Source organism: Plectropomus leopardus, chromosome 4 (assembly GCF_026936395.1).
Source record: "Plectropomus leopardus strain MGB_pleo_1.0 chromosome 4, ASM2693639v1, whole genome shotgun sequence".
NCBI lineage: Eukaryota > Metazoa > Chordata > Actinopteri > Perciformes > Serranidae > Plectropomus > Plectropomus leopardus.
The window spans coordinates 30,019,000-30,038,997 of NC_142179.1; the positions used below are offsets into that span (position 1 = coordinate 30,019,000).

The 19,998-nt window shown below is 40.5% G+C and overlaps 2 protein-coding genes across 4 annotated transcripts in view; one reads left to right on the plus strand and one right to left on the minus strand.

Annotated features, from left to right (window-relative positions):
- ggt5a (gamma-glutamyltransferase 5a) overlaps positions 1–19,998 on the minus strand; it is a 37,023-nt gene that overhangs the window by 2,168 nt on the left and 14,857 nt on the right. The window contains exons 1-9 of one of the 2 annotated variants that reach the window (XM_042488224.2): positions 6,530–6,796; positions 6,020–6,147; positions 5,832–5,927; positions 3,952–4,138; positions 3,690–3,850; positions 3,305–3,451; positions 2,939–3,057; positions 1,354–1,538; positions 992–1,083 (exon numbers count right to left, since the gene is read on the minus strand). In XM_042488224.2, coding sequence (XP_042344158.2) covers positions 992–1,083; positions 1,354–1,538; positions 2,939–3,057; positions 3,305–3,451; positions 3,690–3,850; positions 3,952–4,138; positions 5,832–5,927; positions 6,020–6,147; positions 6,530–6,696 — 1,282 coding nt within the window. In that variant the 5' untranslated portion in view covers positions 6,697–6,796. Of the gene's footprint in view, positions 1–991; positions 1,084–1,353; positions 1,539–2,938; positions 3,058–3,304; positions 3,452–3,689; positions 3,851–3,951; positions 4,139–5,831; positions 5,928–6,019; positions 6,148–6,529; positions 6,797–19,998 lie in introns of those variants that run through there. The other variant, XM_088077075.1, reaches the window with a different exon arrangement.
- Positions 10,149–17,628, plus strand: asphd2 (aspartate beta-hydroxylase domain containing 2). 2 transcript variants are annotated; one of them, XM_042488661.2, is made up of 4 exons: positions 10,149–10,470; positions 11,553–12,751; positions 13,213–13,326; positions 14,145–17,628. In XM_042488661.2, the coding sequence occupies exons 2-4, from the start codon at positions 11,887–11,889 to the stop codon at positions 14,273–14,275; spliced, it is 1,110 nt and encodes a 369-aa protein (XP_042344595.1). In that variant the 5' UTR covers positions 10,149–10,470; positions 11,553–11,886; the 3' UTR covers positions 14,276–17,628. The 2 variants fall into 2 exon arrangements, with proteins under 2 accessions (XP_042344595.1, XP_042344596.1); XM_042488662.2 differs by having other exon boundaries at positions 10,149–10,466.

Here is a 19,998-nt window from a genome sequence, read left to right on the forward strand (position 1 = left end):
GGTGAAATCACTGAATAAAGCAGTTTTGTGTTTGAAAAATGTATCTTTTTTCCAACACTCTCATTGCAAGAGGACTGTTAACTACAGAAGCTGACGCAAAAACCTGAGTATCAACATTGTGGGTTAGTTGTGGGAATGGGTGCTGCGGCATTGGTTTATATGATTGAATATTGAAATATTACTATAAAATAGGTGTTGGACAGGACACGAATGTTGCTTCTTCATGTTTCATTTTGGACATGAAATATAATTTCTGACATGAAAGTCTTGCAGGTATTGAACAAACTGAAAGCGCTAGATGAAATTAGATATTATAATTCATCCTGAGAATAAATGTCTGCACAACATTTCATGGTAATCCATTCAAGGTACAAGTACAAAGTAGATTTATTTGTCATTTTTCTTCCACGGTTGTTGAGATGTATCATTCTAAACCAAAGTGGAGAACCGACAGACTGACATTACCATAGTCTGCAGTTCCATTAGTGGGGCTAAAAGAGGTTTGTAAGCCTAAACATGTTGTGCGCTGTTACATTATAAGAAGATCTTTGCCTGATATCTACATAGGCTGTGTGGATGCTATTAAAGCACTTCTGTGCAAGGTATTTAATCCTGTGCCAGAGGTCAGCTTTGCAGTAATGACAATATGTTCATTTGCCTTGTGCAAGTGTGAAGGTTTTCTTTGATTATTGGGGTAAACACATATAACATGGAGGGTTTTGGGGTCCCCTGCCAGAAAAAAACTTGAGCATCGAACACTTAATTTCCTACATTCTGGTGAATTTTTATGCGCCAATTTTAGCACCATTTTAAGGTGGATATGTCTTTAATTTTGTCAAAATAAAAGTCCTCTGCTACTTTCATGTAATGCAGTTATATGACAATAAATTACTTGTTACTGACAACAAAAAAACTGTATTACTTGTATTGAAAATGAAAATGTATTGAAATGATCTCACTGATCAGAGACGCATCGTGCTGATGTTATTACCAGGAAAGATGTTATCGGCTCTGCCACAGAAGTCAGACAGCTGATTGTTGAGGATGACTCCGGTGGTCGGAGAGAAGACCTTGGAGCCAAATCTGTGAAGAAAAGACACTAAATGAACCAGATCTACTTGTAACACAGACGCACTTCTAAAAATTGAGCTTTTCTCTAACTGTGCTGTTACAGAAAACTTTTGGTCTGTGATGACTGGAGTCTTTCAAGACGAGAGATTTATTTTCAAATTCCTTTTACAAAAACACTCATTTCTTAATCTCTTAAATCTTCTTACTCCTCTACTTTCAAACCAACAGTAATACGTGATGGTTGATTTCTCGCTGTGAAGCAGAAACCCGTCAGATACTGACATGTGGTTGATGGTGCTGGTGACAGACACAGCAGAGCCGTCCTCAGCCAACACAGACACATGCGTGGTGCCCACGCTGTCCAGAGACGGGGTGATGTTGTAATACTGTGGACTGTGAGTCTCGCTGCTGCTGATCAAGCTCCGTATGTGCTCGGCAAAGCTTTCTTCTGTGAATTTCTTGGCCATCTGTGACAGAAACAGAGCATTCAAAAACACACACGCACGTAACAAAAAAAACATTCATTTCAAAGGTAAAGTTATGATCATATTTCAGGCTTCTTGCTTTGTGGGGGATGACAAGAAGAAACTGCCAGAACATATTTGCAAGGGGAACTTCAGCCCATTTTAACCCTTTCAGTCCCTATTTTTGCACTTCTATCGCCCAACTATCGCCCAAATTAGATTTGTGCTTTTTAAAAAAAAAAGCTATAAAGATTTGAATGTAGTTTAACCCAACTTGGCCTACTGCAAGTTAAATTATTAAAACTACATGTTGTTATTGTAAAAAAACATGATTTTCACAAGGTACATCGATGAGGAGGGGGTTTGACAATCACTAAGTGTTTACAGGGGTTACTTTTTGTTTATGTGGTTACTTAAAAAAAAGAAATTCTGTAAATAATAATATAAAATTGTAGATGTTTGATTTTTGGGTATGTGATGTATGCATATGTGTTAATTAGAGTATAGGTTTAAATTAATAAGGAAATGGCTAATCAAAATTCAATTATGCATGGAGTCTATCTTGAAGTTTTCATTTCAATATCTGGGGGGAAACACGTATGAAACGATGGGTTTGGGGGTCTACAGCATCACTTAACCCTTTGAAACCTGAAGCAACATCACTTTCCTCGTGCTGTTTTCAGACACATTTCACAGAACCTTTGAAGCCTGAGCTAATTGGTGCATTTTTACCCAAAAAATTTGGGGGAAAAAGGCAATGAGGAGCTTGGCATGAAATGTTCCACAAATTGAAAGAAATTAATAATAAATAATTACCTTGTTATTGTTATTTTTACTTTTTAAAAACCTTCTTAAGGGTATTTTTCAGGTACATTTTTTGCTTTTTACTCATATTTTTACACATTTTTGGGTCAGTTTTTCCTTTGTTGCTCAATGCCTTCTTACCACGTTAATTTTCTGGTGATACTTTCATGCAGCAAATTGTGCTTTTTCTACATCAATCTATGGTTTACATGTCTTTTTAATTTTTTTTATCTTTGCATCTCTTGTCTACACTTTTGCTATTTTTAATGGTGATTATTCTTTTAAATTTCTTTAATCATTTAATAATCAATTTTACCTTTTATATCTTATCTCTATTCTTTTATTGTAATTCTGTATTCTTCATTATGTTTTTATATTTTATTGCTCTGTAAAACACTTTGAATTGCCCTGTTGTATGATATGTGCTAGACAAATAAACCTGCCTTGCCTTAAATTTTGTCAAAGCTTCCTTCGTGTTTTTAATGGTGGGGAATATGTGCATTGTTGTTTACAACTTTTACTTAAGTGAAGGATATAAATACTTCTTCCAGAAGTGTTTATAAGCCATAAATGGACTTAACTACTTCAAACTAACTTACTTCCTCTGAGCTGAAGCGTGGATCACGGATGTGTGCCTTTAATCCATTGGCAAACTTGAAAGCTTCAATGAGGCGATGATAGGCCAGTGTCTTTTGTGATGCTGGATTCAAGTTATACCCTGTAAATTAAGAAAACTGTTTAATCTCCCCACATGTATTCCACTGCAGTATCTTTGATGCTTCCTTTCATGAAACACTCATGTTCACACCTTCGTTCAGTCTCCTCATTAAGTTGAATAACTCATAAGCAACAACCAAGCAACATATTCATTTGGCATTTCTCTGTTCAACGCAGCTAACAAGCCTCATTATGTGGCTTCAAAATGTGGATGAGCCGCAGCTCTGCAGACTGTGTGCAGCAGGAACCTTTCATGACGTTGAGGATGAGGCTGAGGATGATGCCTCCTGCAGGGGGTGGGGGTATGTACATCTGGTACTCTCCCAAAGGAACGGCCCACGCATCAGTCACAGTAACATTATACGATGCCAAGTCTCGCGCCGTGATTGTTCCTCCTGAGCAAAAACATTGAAACAAGTGGCTCTGCTAAGCAGAACTGAACAAAGTGCAACTCAGCTCCACATAATCAAGACATTTAATGGATGCAGGCAGCTCACACTGGAGTCAGTGAGTGATTGCTGCAGTGCTTTACAGAGCCAATTGATTTGTTCATTTGTAATTAGATCATTGTGCCATCGTGGCAGAGATAGAAAATGGCTGAAAAAGGAGAGGATGAAACCCCTCTGACATTACCTGCGTCCTCTATGTCACGAATTAAGTCCTTTGCTATGTTTCCAGTGTAAAATTCGTCCGCTCCATGTTTTGCAATTGTTTCCAAAGTGTCGGCCAGTTTCTCGAACTTCACAATATCATGAGTCTTCAGCAAGTTCCCATTCTCATCTGTATAGAACTTCCTAAAGGACAAATACAAAGAAAGAAAATATCACTTATGGGTTATGTAGAAAGGTGCAATATTCATTTTGTTTCTGAGCCAAGTTTGGGTTAGCTTTCATACCGTAAGGGCTGAGTCAGGTTCATGTTGATGTACGGGATGTATCGACCCTGGATCGGAGGGATAGGAAAACCTTCTCTGGCCAGTTTAATGGTCGGCTCGAAGAGGGTGTGCCATGGCAACTTCCCATACAGATTGTGAGCCTTCTCATAACCTCGAATTTCCCCTGGGACCCCAATCCATTCGCTACCTAGATGGATGGATAGAGAAGTAAGTTTCAACAACATTTACTCGAGTTCTGTACTCAGGCACGATTTTAGGTGTTTCTAATCAACTAATTTACTATTAATTTACTATTTGCATTTAGAGGTCTATTGTGTAGGATTTAGTGGCATCTAGGGGTGAGGTTGGAAACTGCAACCAACTGAAACTTCTCCCCAGTGCCAAGCATGTAGGAGAGCTACAATGGTCAATGCAAAGACTGGAAGGACCCTATCTAGGGCTGGTGTTTAATTTGTCCATTCGGGGCTACTGTATAAATAACATAGCGGACTGTGGAGGAGGACCCACTCCTTATGTAGATATAAAGGCTGATTCTTAGGATCTGCAAACATTATGATTCTTACTTTTGGGTGATTAAACACTAATGAAAACATGGTACTGATTATTCTGCAAATATGTCCCCATCAATTCTACATTATGGACCTTTAATGGGACTTAATTCTTCTACTCTACACCACATTTTAGCCAGAAATATTAAACTTTCACTCCATTACCTTTATCTCATAGCTGAAGTCACAAGTAACTTTACAGAATCATGTGGCCAACAACCCTTCTAGTTTACAAAACAGTGGTGCAAAATTAGCGTCACATTTTTAAGTTGTTTGACTCTCCATCAAATATCTCACTAGGTTTTAAATAATAACTGTTATTATCATACACCTGAATCTTACACCTGAACAATCTAGATTTATAAACAGTACTACAGGAAAGAGGAAAAATATGTATTTCCATGTTGGGGTAACTTCCCCTTTAACAACTTAATAATCCTATAAATTGTATACTAACACATTAGTCACGGGACCATTTTTAGTACATTTGCTTTCATACTTTAAGCAGATTTTACTGATAATCCTTCTGTACTTTTAAGTAAGCTTTCGAATGCAGGCCAATTATTTAAGATGGAGTATTTTTACATTAGTATATTGGTATATTTAAGTTAAGCCTCTTAGTACTTCTTCCACCTATAAGGGAGCTAGGTAGCCTAGAGCAGACAGAAAGATAATTGTTCACATCTACCAGTTTACTTAGATAAATGTGTTTATGGACTCTCTTCCCTGTAGATATGTTTAGCTGTTTCACAATGTTGTTTTCAGCTTTTCTTTTTCCTTCATTTAACTATTATACACTAAACAAAATTTTTTCTGTCTAATAATATTGTCATTATATCAGAGAGATAGTTCTTTCCCATCTACTTAAATAAACTTACAAGAGCACGGCATGATTAATAGCTGCTCTAGGACTCCTTTTCCGCTGTGTGTGGGGTCTTGGCTGAGAGCTCAGCTGGTGGCCAGTTTCTATGTCAGGACTGTTGGGCCCCGACAATGTATACAATAAGACCCAAGTGCATGGGAAGCATGCATTACAAAGAAAAAACAAAGACATTTGCATGTCCAAGAAAGGAGTGACAGTATCTACACCCCTGGACCTGACATAAATATTTCAACTTTGTGCCCTTATGTGGAAGGTTAAGTTCTCCAGATGTGAGCTACACTGAATACTCATCCTTGCTTCCTTGTGCGTGATAATGCATGAACCTGGTGACCTAATACCCGAAACAACAACACTCAGAGCGAGAAAAACAAGAAATGCTGAAAACAAAAGAATCAGGAAACGAAAACAATTGCAGGTCTTGTAGATAAGGTGATATGCCAGAGGAGTACCTGATATCATCTGGAAGGTCTTGGGGCATGACTTGAGCAGGTCAGATTTAAACGTGGCAGGCACAGTCTCTCTGGAGTTGATGATTTTCACATTGCCTTTTGAAAAGAGGGGTTATGATCAATAGTCTCCACCGCAGGACACTGGTTAGTTCTGCTGCATTAGAGGGCTGAATGAGTGTGGCTGTTACCAGAGCTGTCCATCACTGTGAATATGGACCCCCCTCCAATGCCCATGCTCTGCGGGTTCATGACGGAGGTGCACAGCAGCGCAGCAATGGCGCCATCTACGGCCGAGCCCCCCTGTTTTAGTATGTCCCTGAAAGAGATCACGCTCATCATGCCAATCCATTTCCGTTATGCTGCTTGCAGCCTTACCTGCCTGATAGGGAAATGGCGTGCTTATGTTTTGCATGTTATGAAAAACACGTTCTTGTTTATTTAATATTAAATATATAGACTTACATTTGATTCAGTGAGGCATGTTTATCAGAATTTAAGCTGTCACCCCTCTGCTGTGTTCTTTTCTAGCCTATTAAAATATGAATAGAATAGTAGGTAGTTTTAGTGAGTGCCAAATAGGCAGTGCGTGCTGTGCGTCATATGAACTCTGCTGCCTCTGATAAGCGCCTTGCTGACCAAAAAAAAAAAAAAAAAAATGGAAAAGTTTGTGCACCCATAATAACTAAAGCGTCACTCACCGTCCAATCTGCGAACATTTCCCAGAGTCTGCGGCCACAGCGGCGCTTGAGAAAGTGTCATCTGGACATTTGCGCCTCACGAGCACAGCAATACACACAATTATTGCAACCAAGCAGAGCAGCATCAGCGCGCAACAAGTGTACACCCTCGCCTTTGACCTCGCCATGGCTGATCTTATCCAGTACCTCCACGAGGATCATTAAAGTTTTATCTAACCTTTGTAGGTTATCACCTCTGGTTAATGAACTTTCTGACTGACTTGATGAGGAGGAGCACAGCAGACCCAATCAGAAGGGGCGTGCACGGCTCAGCCAGGCTCCACCTCCCGCCTGGGGCGCAGGAGGGGAGGAACTATATTTTGTCCCCAGCTGTTGTGCCATGCCTGAGGAGGTTTCACCTCGAACCGTACTACAGACCTGACCCTGTGGCTCTCACACAGCAGGGTGATGAACTTCACTCAGGGAACAGATAGCAGGTTTCAGATGGAGATACACTCTAGTCTACTAATTAGGATCTTAGAAAGTGATCCAGATAAAAACAAAAAAGGTATTCCCACCTTTAAATCCCAAATTGTGGGATAACTTCACTTGTGTTCAACAAATGCCAATTAATGCTTTGACAAAAAAAAGGATTTACATTCAGTTTCTGGTGTTGCGCTCAGATGCCTTTCAAAAGCAATTTAATCCTTTTCAACTTGAGCAAAAATGGTTTGATGTTTTTTAAAAAAATGTAGGGAAATGCAATGTCCAACCTGGCAAGAAATGTCCCACACATTGTGAGCAAACATTAAATTAAGACAAGAGAATGACGTTTTTTTTTTAAATGGGGGGTGATTATTTTAAAAACATCAAAAAAGAGAAAAAATCCCAGAAAACTATAGGCTAAGTGTTAATATATGTTAGTATTATATAGGTGTTATGGTCTTTTTGTTTGTTTATTTTGTTTTTTTCGGGGCATTTCGTTGATTGTTTTTGTTGTTTTTTTTATTTGCTTTTATTTCTCCCCTTTTCAACTTATTTTCAAGTAATTTTCTTGTAACTTCTTATGAACCCTTGCCATGTTCCTTATGCATTTGTTGACCCAAAAAACCATTTGCTCAGGTTTCAAAGGGTTACAGCTCCAGACAGGGCCTGTCAGACTGATGTTCATGAGTTTCTGTTATTGTTGTTATTGTGTAATGATATGTTGCTGTACTTGTTCTGAGTATTCATGCACCAGGTAACAAGGGTCCTGCAGTCTTTAAGGGGCCGGTGGTGTGAGAGCCACAGGGAGGAGCGTCGGGTCCCTGTGGGACGTGAGGTCTGCGGTTAGATCCTTCTAGAAAAAGTTGTCGTATTTTGTCATAAACTATCACCATCAAACTACTGCTCTATCACTGCTTGAGCGCAATCCAGCCAAGTGGCAATGCATCTTGGGAAATGCTGTCTGCAGTCATATCGAACTGTAGTCGAGGGGCGAGCCATGAGGCATACGGAAGAGGGAGGCTGTCAATGCAGTCAAGTCAACCTGAGATGACCAGAGCGACACCGGATATCAGGCAATGTTGCTTTCAAAGTAAAATAACTGATTTATTAAAACATGGAAAACAGAATATGGAGGGTTTTAGCAATGCTGCTATTTGATTATTTTATTTATGAAATGATTGAGAAAAACATCATGTCTCTATATTTTAAATAAATACTAATAAATCAATTATCAAAATGTTTGCAGATATTTTTTTCGTCATACCTTAATAAGTTGATTAATACATGAATCAACCAGTAGCTTTAGTACTGATTCTGTGGCTTCACAACTCAATTTGTTTTAAATTAAAAATGCCAGAGCAGAAAGATGTGACAGCTGTTGTTACTCTGCAGATTGAAATTGTTATAATAATGACATGAAAATACATCTTTTGTGATTACTTATTACAAAATCTAAATAATAATGTATAATGAATAAATATATCCAGCAGCAGTTAATAAAGCAATTAAATTTAGCTCTACTATTACCACATGCAACAGTAAAGTGATGCACACATTAATGCATCAATAATTCTAGTACAGAGACGTGATATATAGCATATTATCCCGAAAAGGGCCTAATAAGTACTTTTACTTTTGGTAAGTAAAAGTTAGTACTTTTGCACTTTTACTTAAATAAGAATATGAATGCATGACTTTTTCTTGTAACAGAGTAGTATTGCTACTTACTCCAACAGTGCAATAGTACCAATAGTACAGGTCGGTTCACTTGTCATTGAGAGTTCGAGCCAGTATGTGATAACAGTTGTATAATGTCCTCTGTTAGTTGGGAGCTCTGTGAAGTCTGACAAAATCACTCTGTATTTTAGAGAAAACCTGTGTTATAAACTGAGAGTACTGGGTCTGAAAGAGGAGAGAATTTAAAGGTCTGGTGTGTGGGATTTAGTGGCATCTAGCAGTGAGGTTGTAGATTACAACAGAATAAAACTTAACTAGTGTGCAAATGGTTGAAAAAACAACGCAGTAACACAAATGGTAACTACAAAACGCAGTAGCACAAATGGCCCCGTCCAGAGCCAGTGTTGGGTTTGTCCGTTTGGGATACTGTAGAAAGAATATGGAAGACATGCTCAGTATGTTAAACCCCCCCCAAAAAACAGCTCATTCTAAGATAATTGAAAACACATCAATAATCATAGTTTCCGATGATTATACACTAAAGAAAAAAAATATTATGATCATACTTCATATGTGCCAATATATCGTTTCTGTTGGGCGCAGATCACAAGCTTTAAATACATTGGTTGAGTGGTTGAGAAATGGTAAAACCCACTGACAGATGTAGAAGGGGGGCAATATATTTAATTTATGAGGAAAAAAAGGAAAATATAGAATGTGGAGATACGAGGCGTGTGCCCAGCAACGAAAATATCCTCTTAAATCCTCCACACTGGACATTTCATATGACAAGAAAATTCTAATGGAAGACGCTACCGTGTTGCATTATGGTAATTGTAGGATGCAGCATGTTTAAGTCTTGACTATTTCTCTTTTTCAATCTGTTGTTCCCAAATGGTGGAACAAACTTCCAAACTCTGTGCGTTCTGCTGAGTCCCTTTCTACTTTTAAGAGACAATTGAAAACTCATTTGTTCCGAGAACACCTAGGCACTTAACCTGACTCTTCTCCTCTTTGCCCTTTGGGGTAAATTAAGTCAGATGGTCCAAAACCCAGCACCTAATGATTATCTAGCACTGACAAAGTTGTGTGATGTTGTATGTTGACTGTCATCGTAAGTAGTGATACTGAGATTGTTGAATCCCAGATGCTGAGATCGCCACTGGTTATTACTTTGGTTCCAAAAAAAAAAAAAAAAAAAAAAAAGGTGTTGCTTGTGTTGTACGTCACTTTGGATAAAAGCGTCTGCTAAATGAAATTGTAGAATTGTAGAAAAGTGGCTAAACTGCTAAAGCAGTCCTTTAGGAGGAAACAGCAGAAATAGCTGCTCAGACTTGTTGACTTCTTGTTGTTTGGCATGGATATCACAGGACTTCAGAGTCGTGGTGGTTCCAGAACTTTTAAAGGCTGATGTCAACAAGCGTCTCACAGACTATTATTTTGAAAGGCCCAACCGGAAACACTGTCTTGCTTTCCTTTGGTCGCTTGTCGCTGGGTGTCTTCCCTGGTGGAGCTTCAGTATTTACAACAATATTGTCTGAAAGCCTGGCCGACGCTGCTGTCCATTAGAGACAGACAGGGAGTGAAACCGTCGCTGGGGACAGTCTTCTCACTCCTCTCTGCTACACGATGGCTGTGGGCTCCGGTTAGGACTTCTTTGGTGCATTTTGGAGATATTTCCTAGAATGTTGGCCAGTGATATCCGTCTACCTTGTGCACTGCAGTGGTGCGCAGCTTCGCCTGGAGAAACACCTGTGCGCCTCTCCTCTCCACTGGCCACAGTCATGAATGTTGAGTAGGTATGGATGCAAACCTGTGCACGAAATCAACGCACCAAAACATCCACGTAGATACAGACGAGGAGCTCGGTTAGTGCTTGTTTTTGACGAGGCTTATTGGACGTTACAGCTCGTCAGTGTGTTGGTGATCAGTTTGTATGGCAGCTTGGTCCCGTTGGCTCTGACATAACATGGAAACAGTGGAGGGATAAAGAAGGGTGTATGTATGTGTTTGTGTGTGTGTGTGTGTGTGTGTGTGTGTGTGTTTTATATGGCTTTATGGTTGGGTTTTGATGGTCAGTGTGTCCTAAAAGCAGCAGGAGTGTGTGGGGGCTGTGGGGGCGTCTTGATGCTGTCAGACAGGATGTAGGGGAGGATCTATTGGAGCAGGATTACCCGACCATTTTTGGTGAGGGAGCATCGTGGAGTTCTGATCACAGTTGACGCATTGCACTCCTCGCGTTTTGGCTGCTGGTCCATTATCATTATATAATCATATTCATGTAATCCAGTCTCTTTTTTTTTTAAACTAAGGCCTATACCATTACACAGACTACATCTCGCCCCCTCCCTCCCCCCGAGGATCCGTTTATGCAGCTCCTGCTGAGCAACCTATGAATGCCAATTATACATGTGGGTGGGTATCAACACTGTTTAAGTTTACATAATTCACTGTTTTGTGCGCGCGCCTGTGTGCGTGGTGCGCAAAAATATAAAAAGGGAGACATTTGTGTTAAATGCAGCAATGTGCCAATGACTCATGGTTTTATACAGTGCAGTACAGGAGTGTGTGAATCCCAAAATGTGTTCAAAGTGTGTGTGTATGGGGTGCAGTCATTTTGAAGTCCACAGTGTGTGGGTGAGTTTCAGCAGGTGTGTGTGTGTGTGTGTGTGTGTGGTGCATACAGGATCAAACTCTGAGGAGGACGGATATGTTTTCACTGTTATGATACCTGCATCAGGTTAACTCATTCTGGATGCCAACACATAAAAAGAGTTTGGAGTATTGATGTCATTTACAGCGACCCCCCCTCCCCAATATCAGTTACAGTATCACCCTCTCTCCTCACCCCTCTTTCTCTCCTTCTGTCTTTGTTTTTCAGAGAACAGATTTACCTAAGGCGCGGTGTCTGTCTGCATTTGTCTGAGAGAACCACAGAGGGAGCAGCACAAATACCGCACAGCCAGACATCATGCAAGGAGAAACCTTTCCTCGTTGCAGAGTGCTGAAATGTTAGGTCTGAAGAGCGAGTGTGTCAGATCAGATCAGCAGACTGTGTACCATAGGGGGGGCGATAAGAGCTGCTTGACACTAGACTCTCTAATGCCCTGTGTGTGCTTTAAGGCCCCTTTCGATCAAGAAAAGACGTGTTAACTGATCTCTCATCAGCACTTTTTTTTTTACCCCCACCGTCAGATTCAGCAATCTGAGCCGAGATGGAGTGGTCGCTAGAGAATGTGAGGGAGATGGTGGCCGGAGGGATGCAGTCTATAAGGGAGTGTGAGATCTGTGCGTTCGCCATAGCCATGTGTGTGCTGCTGCTTTTTATGTGGTATTGTTACAGGGTGGGCCGGGAGCACGGCTCCAGCCCTCTGCGTGGGAGGTATCTGGCTGGGCCCAGCCGGATCGGAGGGGTGGTGGGGGGCTTCATGAGTTCAGACTGCCGTGGCAGGGGGAAAGGGAAGCATGGCTCGATGTTAGAAGAGCAGAACGGCTTTGCTTTCTGCCAGTCGTCAGAGTGTTTCCGATGCACCAGTGCCGGAGAGAGTCTGAACCAGAGGCTCTATCACAGCCTGCAGGATTATGCCAAACGCTACACCTGGTCCGGGATGGGCAGGGTGCATAAAGGAGTCCGTGATCAAGGTCGATACCTTAACAGCCGACCGACCATCCAGCGGCCAGAAGTGTTCTTCCTCCCAGATCTCCCATCAGCTCCTTTCTTCTCTAGAGAAGTACAGAGACACGATGTGGAGCTGCTGGAGCAGAGCTTCCCCGCCCTCCTGGCCGAGTTCGAGAGCATCTACCACCAACCTCCAGCACGCAGCGGCTCCTCACTGCCACCAGGGTGGAAAGCCAACAACACCCCTCGGGGGCAGTGGTGGACCTACTACCTGGTCAACCAAGGCACCCCTCTGGTTCTTAACGTCAGGAGGTGTCCAAGGGCCTGGAGGGTGCTGGGCCAGCTGCGCACCTTCATCGCCAACAACGTGTTCGGAAACGCCTGCTTCTCTGTGCTGACGCCCGGAGCTCTGATCACTGAGCATTACGGTCCAACAAATGTCAGGCTGCGCTGCCACCTGGGTAAGAGAGCTAAAATGTTTAGTGAGCCGTAACTGATTCAGCCATGTGATTTCTGAGGCTCGTTGTGTGTTCACCTCCACACAACAGCAGATAATTAAAAAAAGAAAAAGTGAATCAGCTGCTGTCGAGTTTAGAGACTAAAAATCTAGATCCTCTCGGGTCATGGTGGCACGTGGCTGAATTCAATGGCTTATGTGGTGATTTTTATTGCTGTCACTGCACCTGAGCTTTGATTCTATTTCCAACATTACCCCGTGAGATGGCTATAAATAGTGATGTTTATTGTTGCGCAGACAGGGTCTTTCATAAGGTGCTTTAAAACAGAATACTGTAATAATGCAGGACACTCTGAGACTAGGGCATTTTGTCAGGGATCTGTTACCTGGGAGATTGGTTGGCAGCACAAAACGCTTTGCTGTCTCATAATGACACATGGATGGTTTGCTATTTTTCTCTGGCAGGTCTCAGAGTGCCCCCCTCCTGTGAGCTTGTTGTTGGTGGAGAGCCACAGTGCTGGTCTGAGGGCAGCTGTCTGCTTTTTGATGACTCCTTCCTCCACAGGGCCTTCCACGAGGGTAAGATGGGATTAAAACTGAATCTTTTATTGCACTCTATCCTTTTTTATTTATTTCTTTAAGGAGGATTGACCTAAAAATGGTATAATCCATTATCATGAAAGTCAGTTAAGAGCTTGTCTGAGGCTGATAGGGTTTGATCCAAGGCTTGGCAATATCTCGAGATATCGATATCATAATATGAGAATAGATATTGTCTTAGATTTTGTAAATTGTAATATCCTAAGTGTTGTCTTTTCCTGGTTTTAAATGTTGTGTTACAGTAAACAGATGTAATTTTTTGAGCTCACCAGACTTTTCTAGCTGTTCTATTATTTGCCAATATGATACGATTCGATATGATACTATACAATACGATATGATACGATACAATACATTACAATACCATGGTAAAAGGTAAATGGACTGCACTTGCATAGCGATTTTCTAATCTTCATACCACTTAAAGCGCTTTTACTCATGTCACATTCACCCATTTACACACACATTCACACAATGTTGGCCGAAATATTGCACAAAAGACATATTGCACACACCCAGTGGCAAAACATGATTTAACTATTGCCCAGTTCCTGCAGAGTTTACTCACTTAGTCTTTACGTCCACATTACTGATGATTATTTATCAAAAATCTCATTGCGTAAATATTTTTATCAAAGCACCAGTAGTCATTCCTAATATCATGGCATTATCAATATCAAGGTCTTTTGTCAAAAATATTTGATTTTTTTTCCATATCGCCCAGCCCTTGTTTCACATCAAGATCATGTCAAAATGGGGCTCTTTGTTTTTCTGTTGCAATGTGTCTGTGTGTGCAGGCGGCGCAGAGGACGGCCCCAGGGTGGTGTTCATGGTGGACCTCTGGCACCCCAACGTGGCCGCTGCGGAGAGACAAGCCTTGGACTACATTTTTACTCCAGGTCGCTTAGAGGACAAGGAAGGGAAATAGGTGTGAGTGAGAAAACCATGTCTGACCAAGAGACAGATGGCGTTTAGGGAAGTGTCGGTAGGATTGGGGAGCAAACTCTTTTTCCGCCTCCAGACCAGCTCTCACATTCACTGTGTACATATTCTCCGTCTCATACAGTATCTCTCATAACTCCTCTTAGCAGATGACCAAACATTGGGCCTCTTTTGTCAATAGCGTTCATGTTTTTCCCTGGATAGCTGTATTAACACACTTGAAAGTATCTACTTGAGTTTTGAGTAGGAGCACGATTGTTCATTTAGTCATTGTATAAACATCATGGCAGGGACATTTTAGTTTACTTATCATTTTTTTATGGTGATTCTTTGAATGTTCAATGCATTTGCATATAGATGAATGATGTGACCCTTCAGTTAAAAAAAAATTACCCAGCAAGCAGTTCTCATCAAAAATATTTTTCATTTTCCCTTTCCCTCTAAATTTTGGCCAGTTCTTGAGTAAAATGATCTCAGTCCAACATCCTTTGTTTAGCTCATATTGGTTTTTATTTTAGTGGCTGTTTGAAATAGTTCATAGTAATAGTTCAACCGGCTCTTAGCATGCTGATAAATAATGCGTCACCCTCTTGCTGTCTTGCTTCACAGCATGTATGGGTGGGTAGGCCAACTTGCCCTATAAGCTATAAGGGACCTGGAGTCATTGAGTAAGCATCAATGGGCCTTGAACTCTTCCCAAAACATTCTGTGTAAAGTATTGCTGGTATCACTTTACACAGAAACTCACAAATTAAATACACATAAATTAACGCCAACATATATTTTCACAAGGGCTAAGAAATTAGATAATTCAACTTTTTTGTTTTACTCAACACATTCAGCGACACTTTAGATGAACTTTTGATTCAAACCAAAACACAATTGCCAGTGGGTTTGCACTTTTTTTTCCGTTTCAAAACACCCACTTTCGAATGTGGGACATACTTTTGACTGTTTGAATTTTCATGAATGAGTGGAAAATCTCTTGCTTGCAGAACGGTGACACATTTTTCAGTGATTGTAGCGCTTACTCACATCAAATCACAGCTAAAGTAAAGCTAAAGAGAGGGCAGTGGTCTCAACCTTTTTCATGTCAAGGACCCTGAAATAGATGCACATTAGGTCACGAAGCCTTATTTTAACAAGATTTTGCTTCAGGCACCTCCATCTGAAAATATTTAGATTGTTAGTCAGTCCCTCCAGGATGTTGCAATGTTATGATGGCAAATTCATTAACACAAATTCAGCCAACGCCTGACAATTCTGTACAACTTTGCAATTATGTCTTATCACTGCAAGGTTACCAAAATAATTAACTATTTTAAATGGGTAAACCTCAGACCATTGTAGAGGTGCGTGCAGCATATTGAGTCGCTCAGCCTCTCTTTCTCCGTGTGTTTATCGTGAGACTATTGCTGTGGGACTGGATCTTTGTTTAGTGGACACAGTGGCAGGGCTAACTGTTAGCATCACACAGCTTACGTTACCCAACAGTTATTAACGGCTTTCATGACGAAGTCGAGTCGTTTTGATGTAAACCGCTGCTACGGGGCTCCTGCCTGAGCAGTAAAGTGTGACGTGTTGGTATGAGATCATGTTGTGCTGTGTTGGCTCCAGCTAATCAGGCAGAGAGTGGTCTTTTAGCGCTGCGTCAGATATCAGCTGTTGTTGCCCCCCCCACTGCCTCTTTTTTAATTCTGTAGAAAACAATGAATGAGCAACAAATTAGTGACATCACAACTTATTTTGCAATTTTCACTTGCCCTCAGAATTTCTTTGAAAAAAAAAGTGCCTACAAACATCGCAACATGCATCATAATGTTAAGAACAGCTGCTTTGAAATCAGGCCGCAACTATCCCAAAAACAGCCCGTAAAATTCTGGAAGGACTTTTTCGTTACGATTCAGACCAGAATTCTGTAGTTGTCAAGTACTGTTAAGGAGATAACTGTGGAGGAAGTGAAACCTTTAATTAGAATAGTCACTCTTATGACTCTTACTTATAGTGGATTAAATAGCGAAAATAAATTATTCTTCTACTCAATTACTCAAGGACCGCTGGGGGTCCCTAAACCCCCCGTTGAGAACCACTGAGCTAGGTGATCATTGCTACAGTGATGGAGGATTTTAGGTTGGTCAAAACATTGTCACATACACATCAAACCAGATAACAAATATGTCTAGTTGCACAGTGGCTTTATGAATACTGATTTATGATAAATAAGCAACTGCAGTGGTGTTGTGTAAATGTCATTTTAGCCGAGTTGAATACAGGATGCATAAATCGAGTTGTATGACTAAACTGGCTGTGGATATCTCAGAAAGTGCTTTTTTCAGTGTGATAGCATTATCTAAAGAAATGACTGATTTTTCGTGTCATTTGTCATATCTAGATGTGTTTTGATAGATGTGATAACTGAGGCCCAATGTTGATCATGACATGAATGTTTACAGATGCAGCTAATGTCTCTGTCATGACTCCTGCCAGTGTGGTAGTTTATTGTGCTCCCCTTTGAAAAAAAAAAAAACAATCCTGCTTTCACAAGACATGGTTAGATAAGCACATTTTTAGGTCAAATCGTGTGAGTCGGCCTGTGCTGTAACACTGAAGAAGAAGCGTTTTTGGTAAATTTACTAAACTCTTGTAATTTGGTTGTATTTGATATCAGGTTTGTATTTCTGTAAATAAGGTTGAGGTTAAAGTAAAAATGAGCTGAACGGTCTGAGATGATTGTCTTCAATGCTATAACTATTGTGTTGTCTTGATTTGCAGCTAAAGCGATTTGCATCTCATCCTCCAAAAGGCCAACCGTGGAAAAAAATCATTTTGATATATTCGATTTGTAGATTCTGTAAAATGTTTATGAAGTACTCTCTCTCTGTTGTTCTGTGACGTATTTATTTTTTAGTCACTCTGTAATTTTGCGGCGCCACATGGCATCCGTTATCAAAGCCACAATTCTTCAAAAGCACTTCATGGATATATGTGCACAAAAAGGTAGTGACAGTTAATCTTCAGCAGCTTTACGGGTCCATCGCAATTCAAGATACCCATCTATTCTATTGTAATGTTTACAAAATGATTTACAAGCTGTTTACAACATCCGACACACCGACACTCACATTGAGCTGTCCATGATTAGGTTTAAAATCAAGAGTGCTGTTAATCCACGTATGAAAACTGTCATTCCCAAAGCATTTGCTTTATATATACAGTGTATGATGGGGCAACCATTTTGTTTACATTAGAATTAAGGATTTGTCCTTCAACACATTCTTGTGTGGATTTTGAACAGTATTTCTGTACATTTAATAAATGGTCGAGTATCTTATTTAACCAGCTGTTGTCAGAGGTGTCACTTTTACACACACATCACTGTATGTGCGCTCTTTAGTCCATTCTGCTGAGTCATGCATTTTGTTCTGTTACACTAAAATGCTGATTAAAACATACTGCAGGAGCTAAGTAGTAGTTCAGGAGCGGAAGAATCAAGTCTTCTGTGCAAATGCCACTCGGCTTTTGATGATACACTCTGCAACATACAGTAAAGGGATGAAATAGACTGTGTTGGCTCTTTTCAGGCAGATGCAGTTTTATAATCAGGGCACAGGGAGGCGTAGGCATGCAATGATGTGGTCGATGTTCTGTTTTCTCAGCAGTTATTTCCTGTCAGACCTGCACTGCCCCTGGAGGATATGAAGCCGTAAGCATTAAAATGCTGAGGCAATAACATCATGTAGTAGTGTCTCTGTTACACTTTAACGTCATGTTAATCGCTTCATTAAGAATTTAATATAGGGGGTTCATATTTGGCTGTGCATCTGCCTCCGCAGACGAGGAAAATTATTCTCAACACAAAATGGGCTTCACCTCTTCTGATCACATTTGTGTTTATCTAAAGGTGCACAGGTGTTGCTGGAGCTGTAGGCCTGTAGATTTGGTAGATGGATGTTGATGCTGATAATAATAACAATACAGAACTAATTAGAAAGCCCTTAGTGCTTGTATTAATATGCTGCATGTTTTATGGGCACAGACTTGTTTTGTTTCAGTGTCACAGCTCTTGAATTATTAAAGATAGCTATAATAGTTAATGCTGCAATATTGCTCAGTATACTAATTACAGTAGCAGTGTGAGTAACGCTCTATGTGTGTTTTAGAGAGAGAGAAAGCAGGATACTGTAGCATGTGTATGCATTGTCCTTTGAGCAATACATGCTCACATCACTAACTCATAGAATAATAAGATATGGACATGGGTTTAGGAATATGATAATATGCCTCATACAAGCCAGTGGGATGATTAGCTGTAGTGGAGTCCAGGGACCTCTAGGTGTAGCTGATGGAGTCCAAAGTGCCCCTGACAAAGTGATGAATAGTTTAATTTGACTTTAATTTCATTCAAATCCAGATAAGAAGCACAACTAGTGAAAGTGCATATGAGAGCCACGACAGCATAAACCCTTGCAAAGTGTCTCGAAATAATGCAGCCACACAACAATCGATAAAGTTTCAGTTAATGTAAAGTTAACTTACAAATATAATCCAAAGTGGGAATTACGTGATGGTTATTTGCTCAAAATTGATTGGTAATGTATTTTAATGTAAGTGCAATTATATACTGAGACAGAACGGGGGGGGGGGTCATCGCTAAAACAAATGTTGAGCATCAAACAATTAATTTCCTGCATTCTGGTTATTTTTATGCACAAATGTCTTTAATGTTTACAGGAGAAAATACTCATGCTACTCAATACTCACTACCTTCATGGTTTCATTGGTGGGACAATTGCAAATGTCTACACCTATGGCTAGATAAGTGCCTTTTTATTTTTGCATCTTTTTACTATTTGTTTTTCTAATTTTATATAAGTTGTATTGCCAGACAACCGCATTTGAGTTCAAATTCTGAGACCCCACGAGCCCTGCCCCTCCCTCTGCAACTTCCTTGCTCAGAGCCACTAATATTAAAACGAAAATCAAGTGCCCTGCGGAGCAGCATCCACGTCTCCCTGAACCACCTCCACTGGTGACATCCAGCCAGGTGTCGATAGTGTTTGCCCTAAAGGCCCAGACACACCAAGCCGATGATCAGTTGTATGCCCACATTGGGCCGACAGCAAGTGTCCACGGCTCTCATCCCCAAGCAGTAGTCCCGCAGCCTTGGCCCTCGACGGCTTTTTGTCCTCTGATTCAGCACGTTGAATTGGCAGCAGTGGCCGTGGAGCCAATCAGTGAATGAAATCACTCTGATTGGTCTTTCTGCTCAGCACACGTAAGGAGAAACAGACGTGAAAAATGTAAAAAAAAAAAAAAAAAAGGACTTAAGTCAAGAGCGAGTGAGTTTGAAACAAACTATATAACATATATATATAATATATATAGTAAGACTGCTTTTCTTCTGCCATTGAGCTCCTTAGCAGAAACATTTCCTGGTTTGTGTTGTTCACTGCTGTGCATTAAATATGCTTTGTGCTTTTAACATTAGATTGTCTTGCTAAGATGCTAACTGGCTGACGAGCATCATGGTGGTCGTCCTCAGAATATAAACACTGGTTGGCCATCATTTTGCTGTGTTAATGTGCAACTTTTGGGCTGACACATAGTGACATGAGGTGACACAACAGGGGGTGTGTCTTGGCCTTCAGCCTTATAATAAATAAATATATAAGGAATTAAAATCTGTCACTGTATGTGACTTTATTTTTT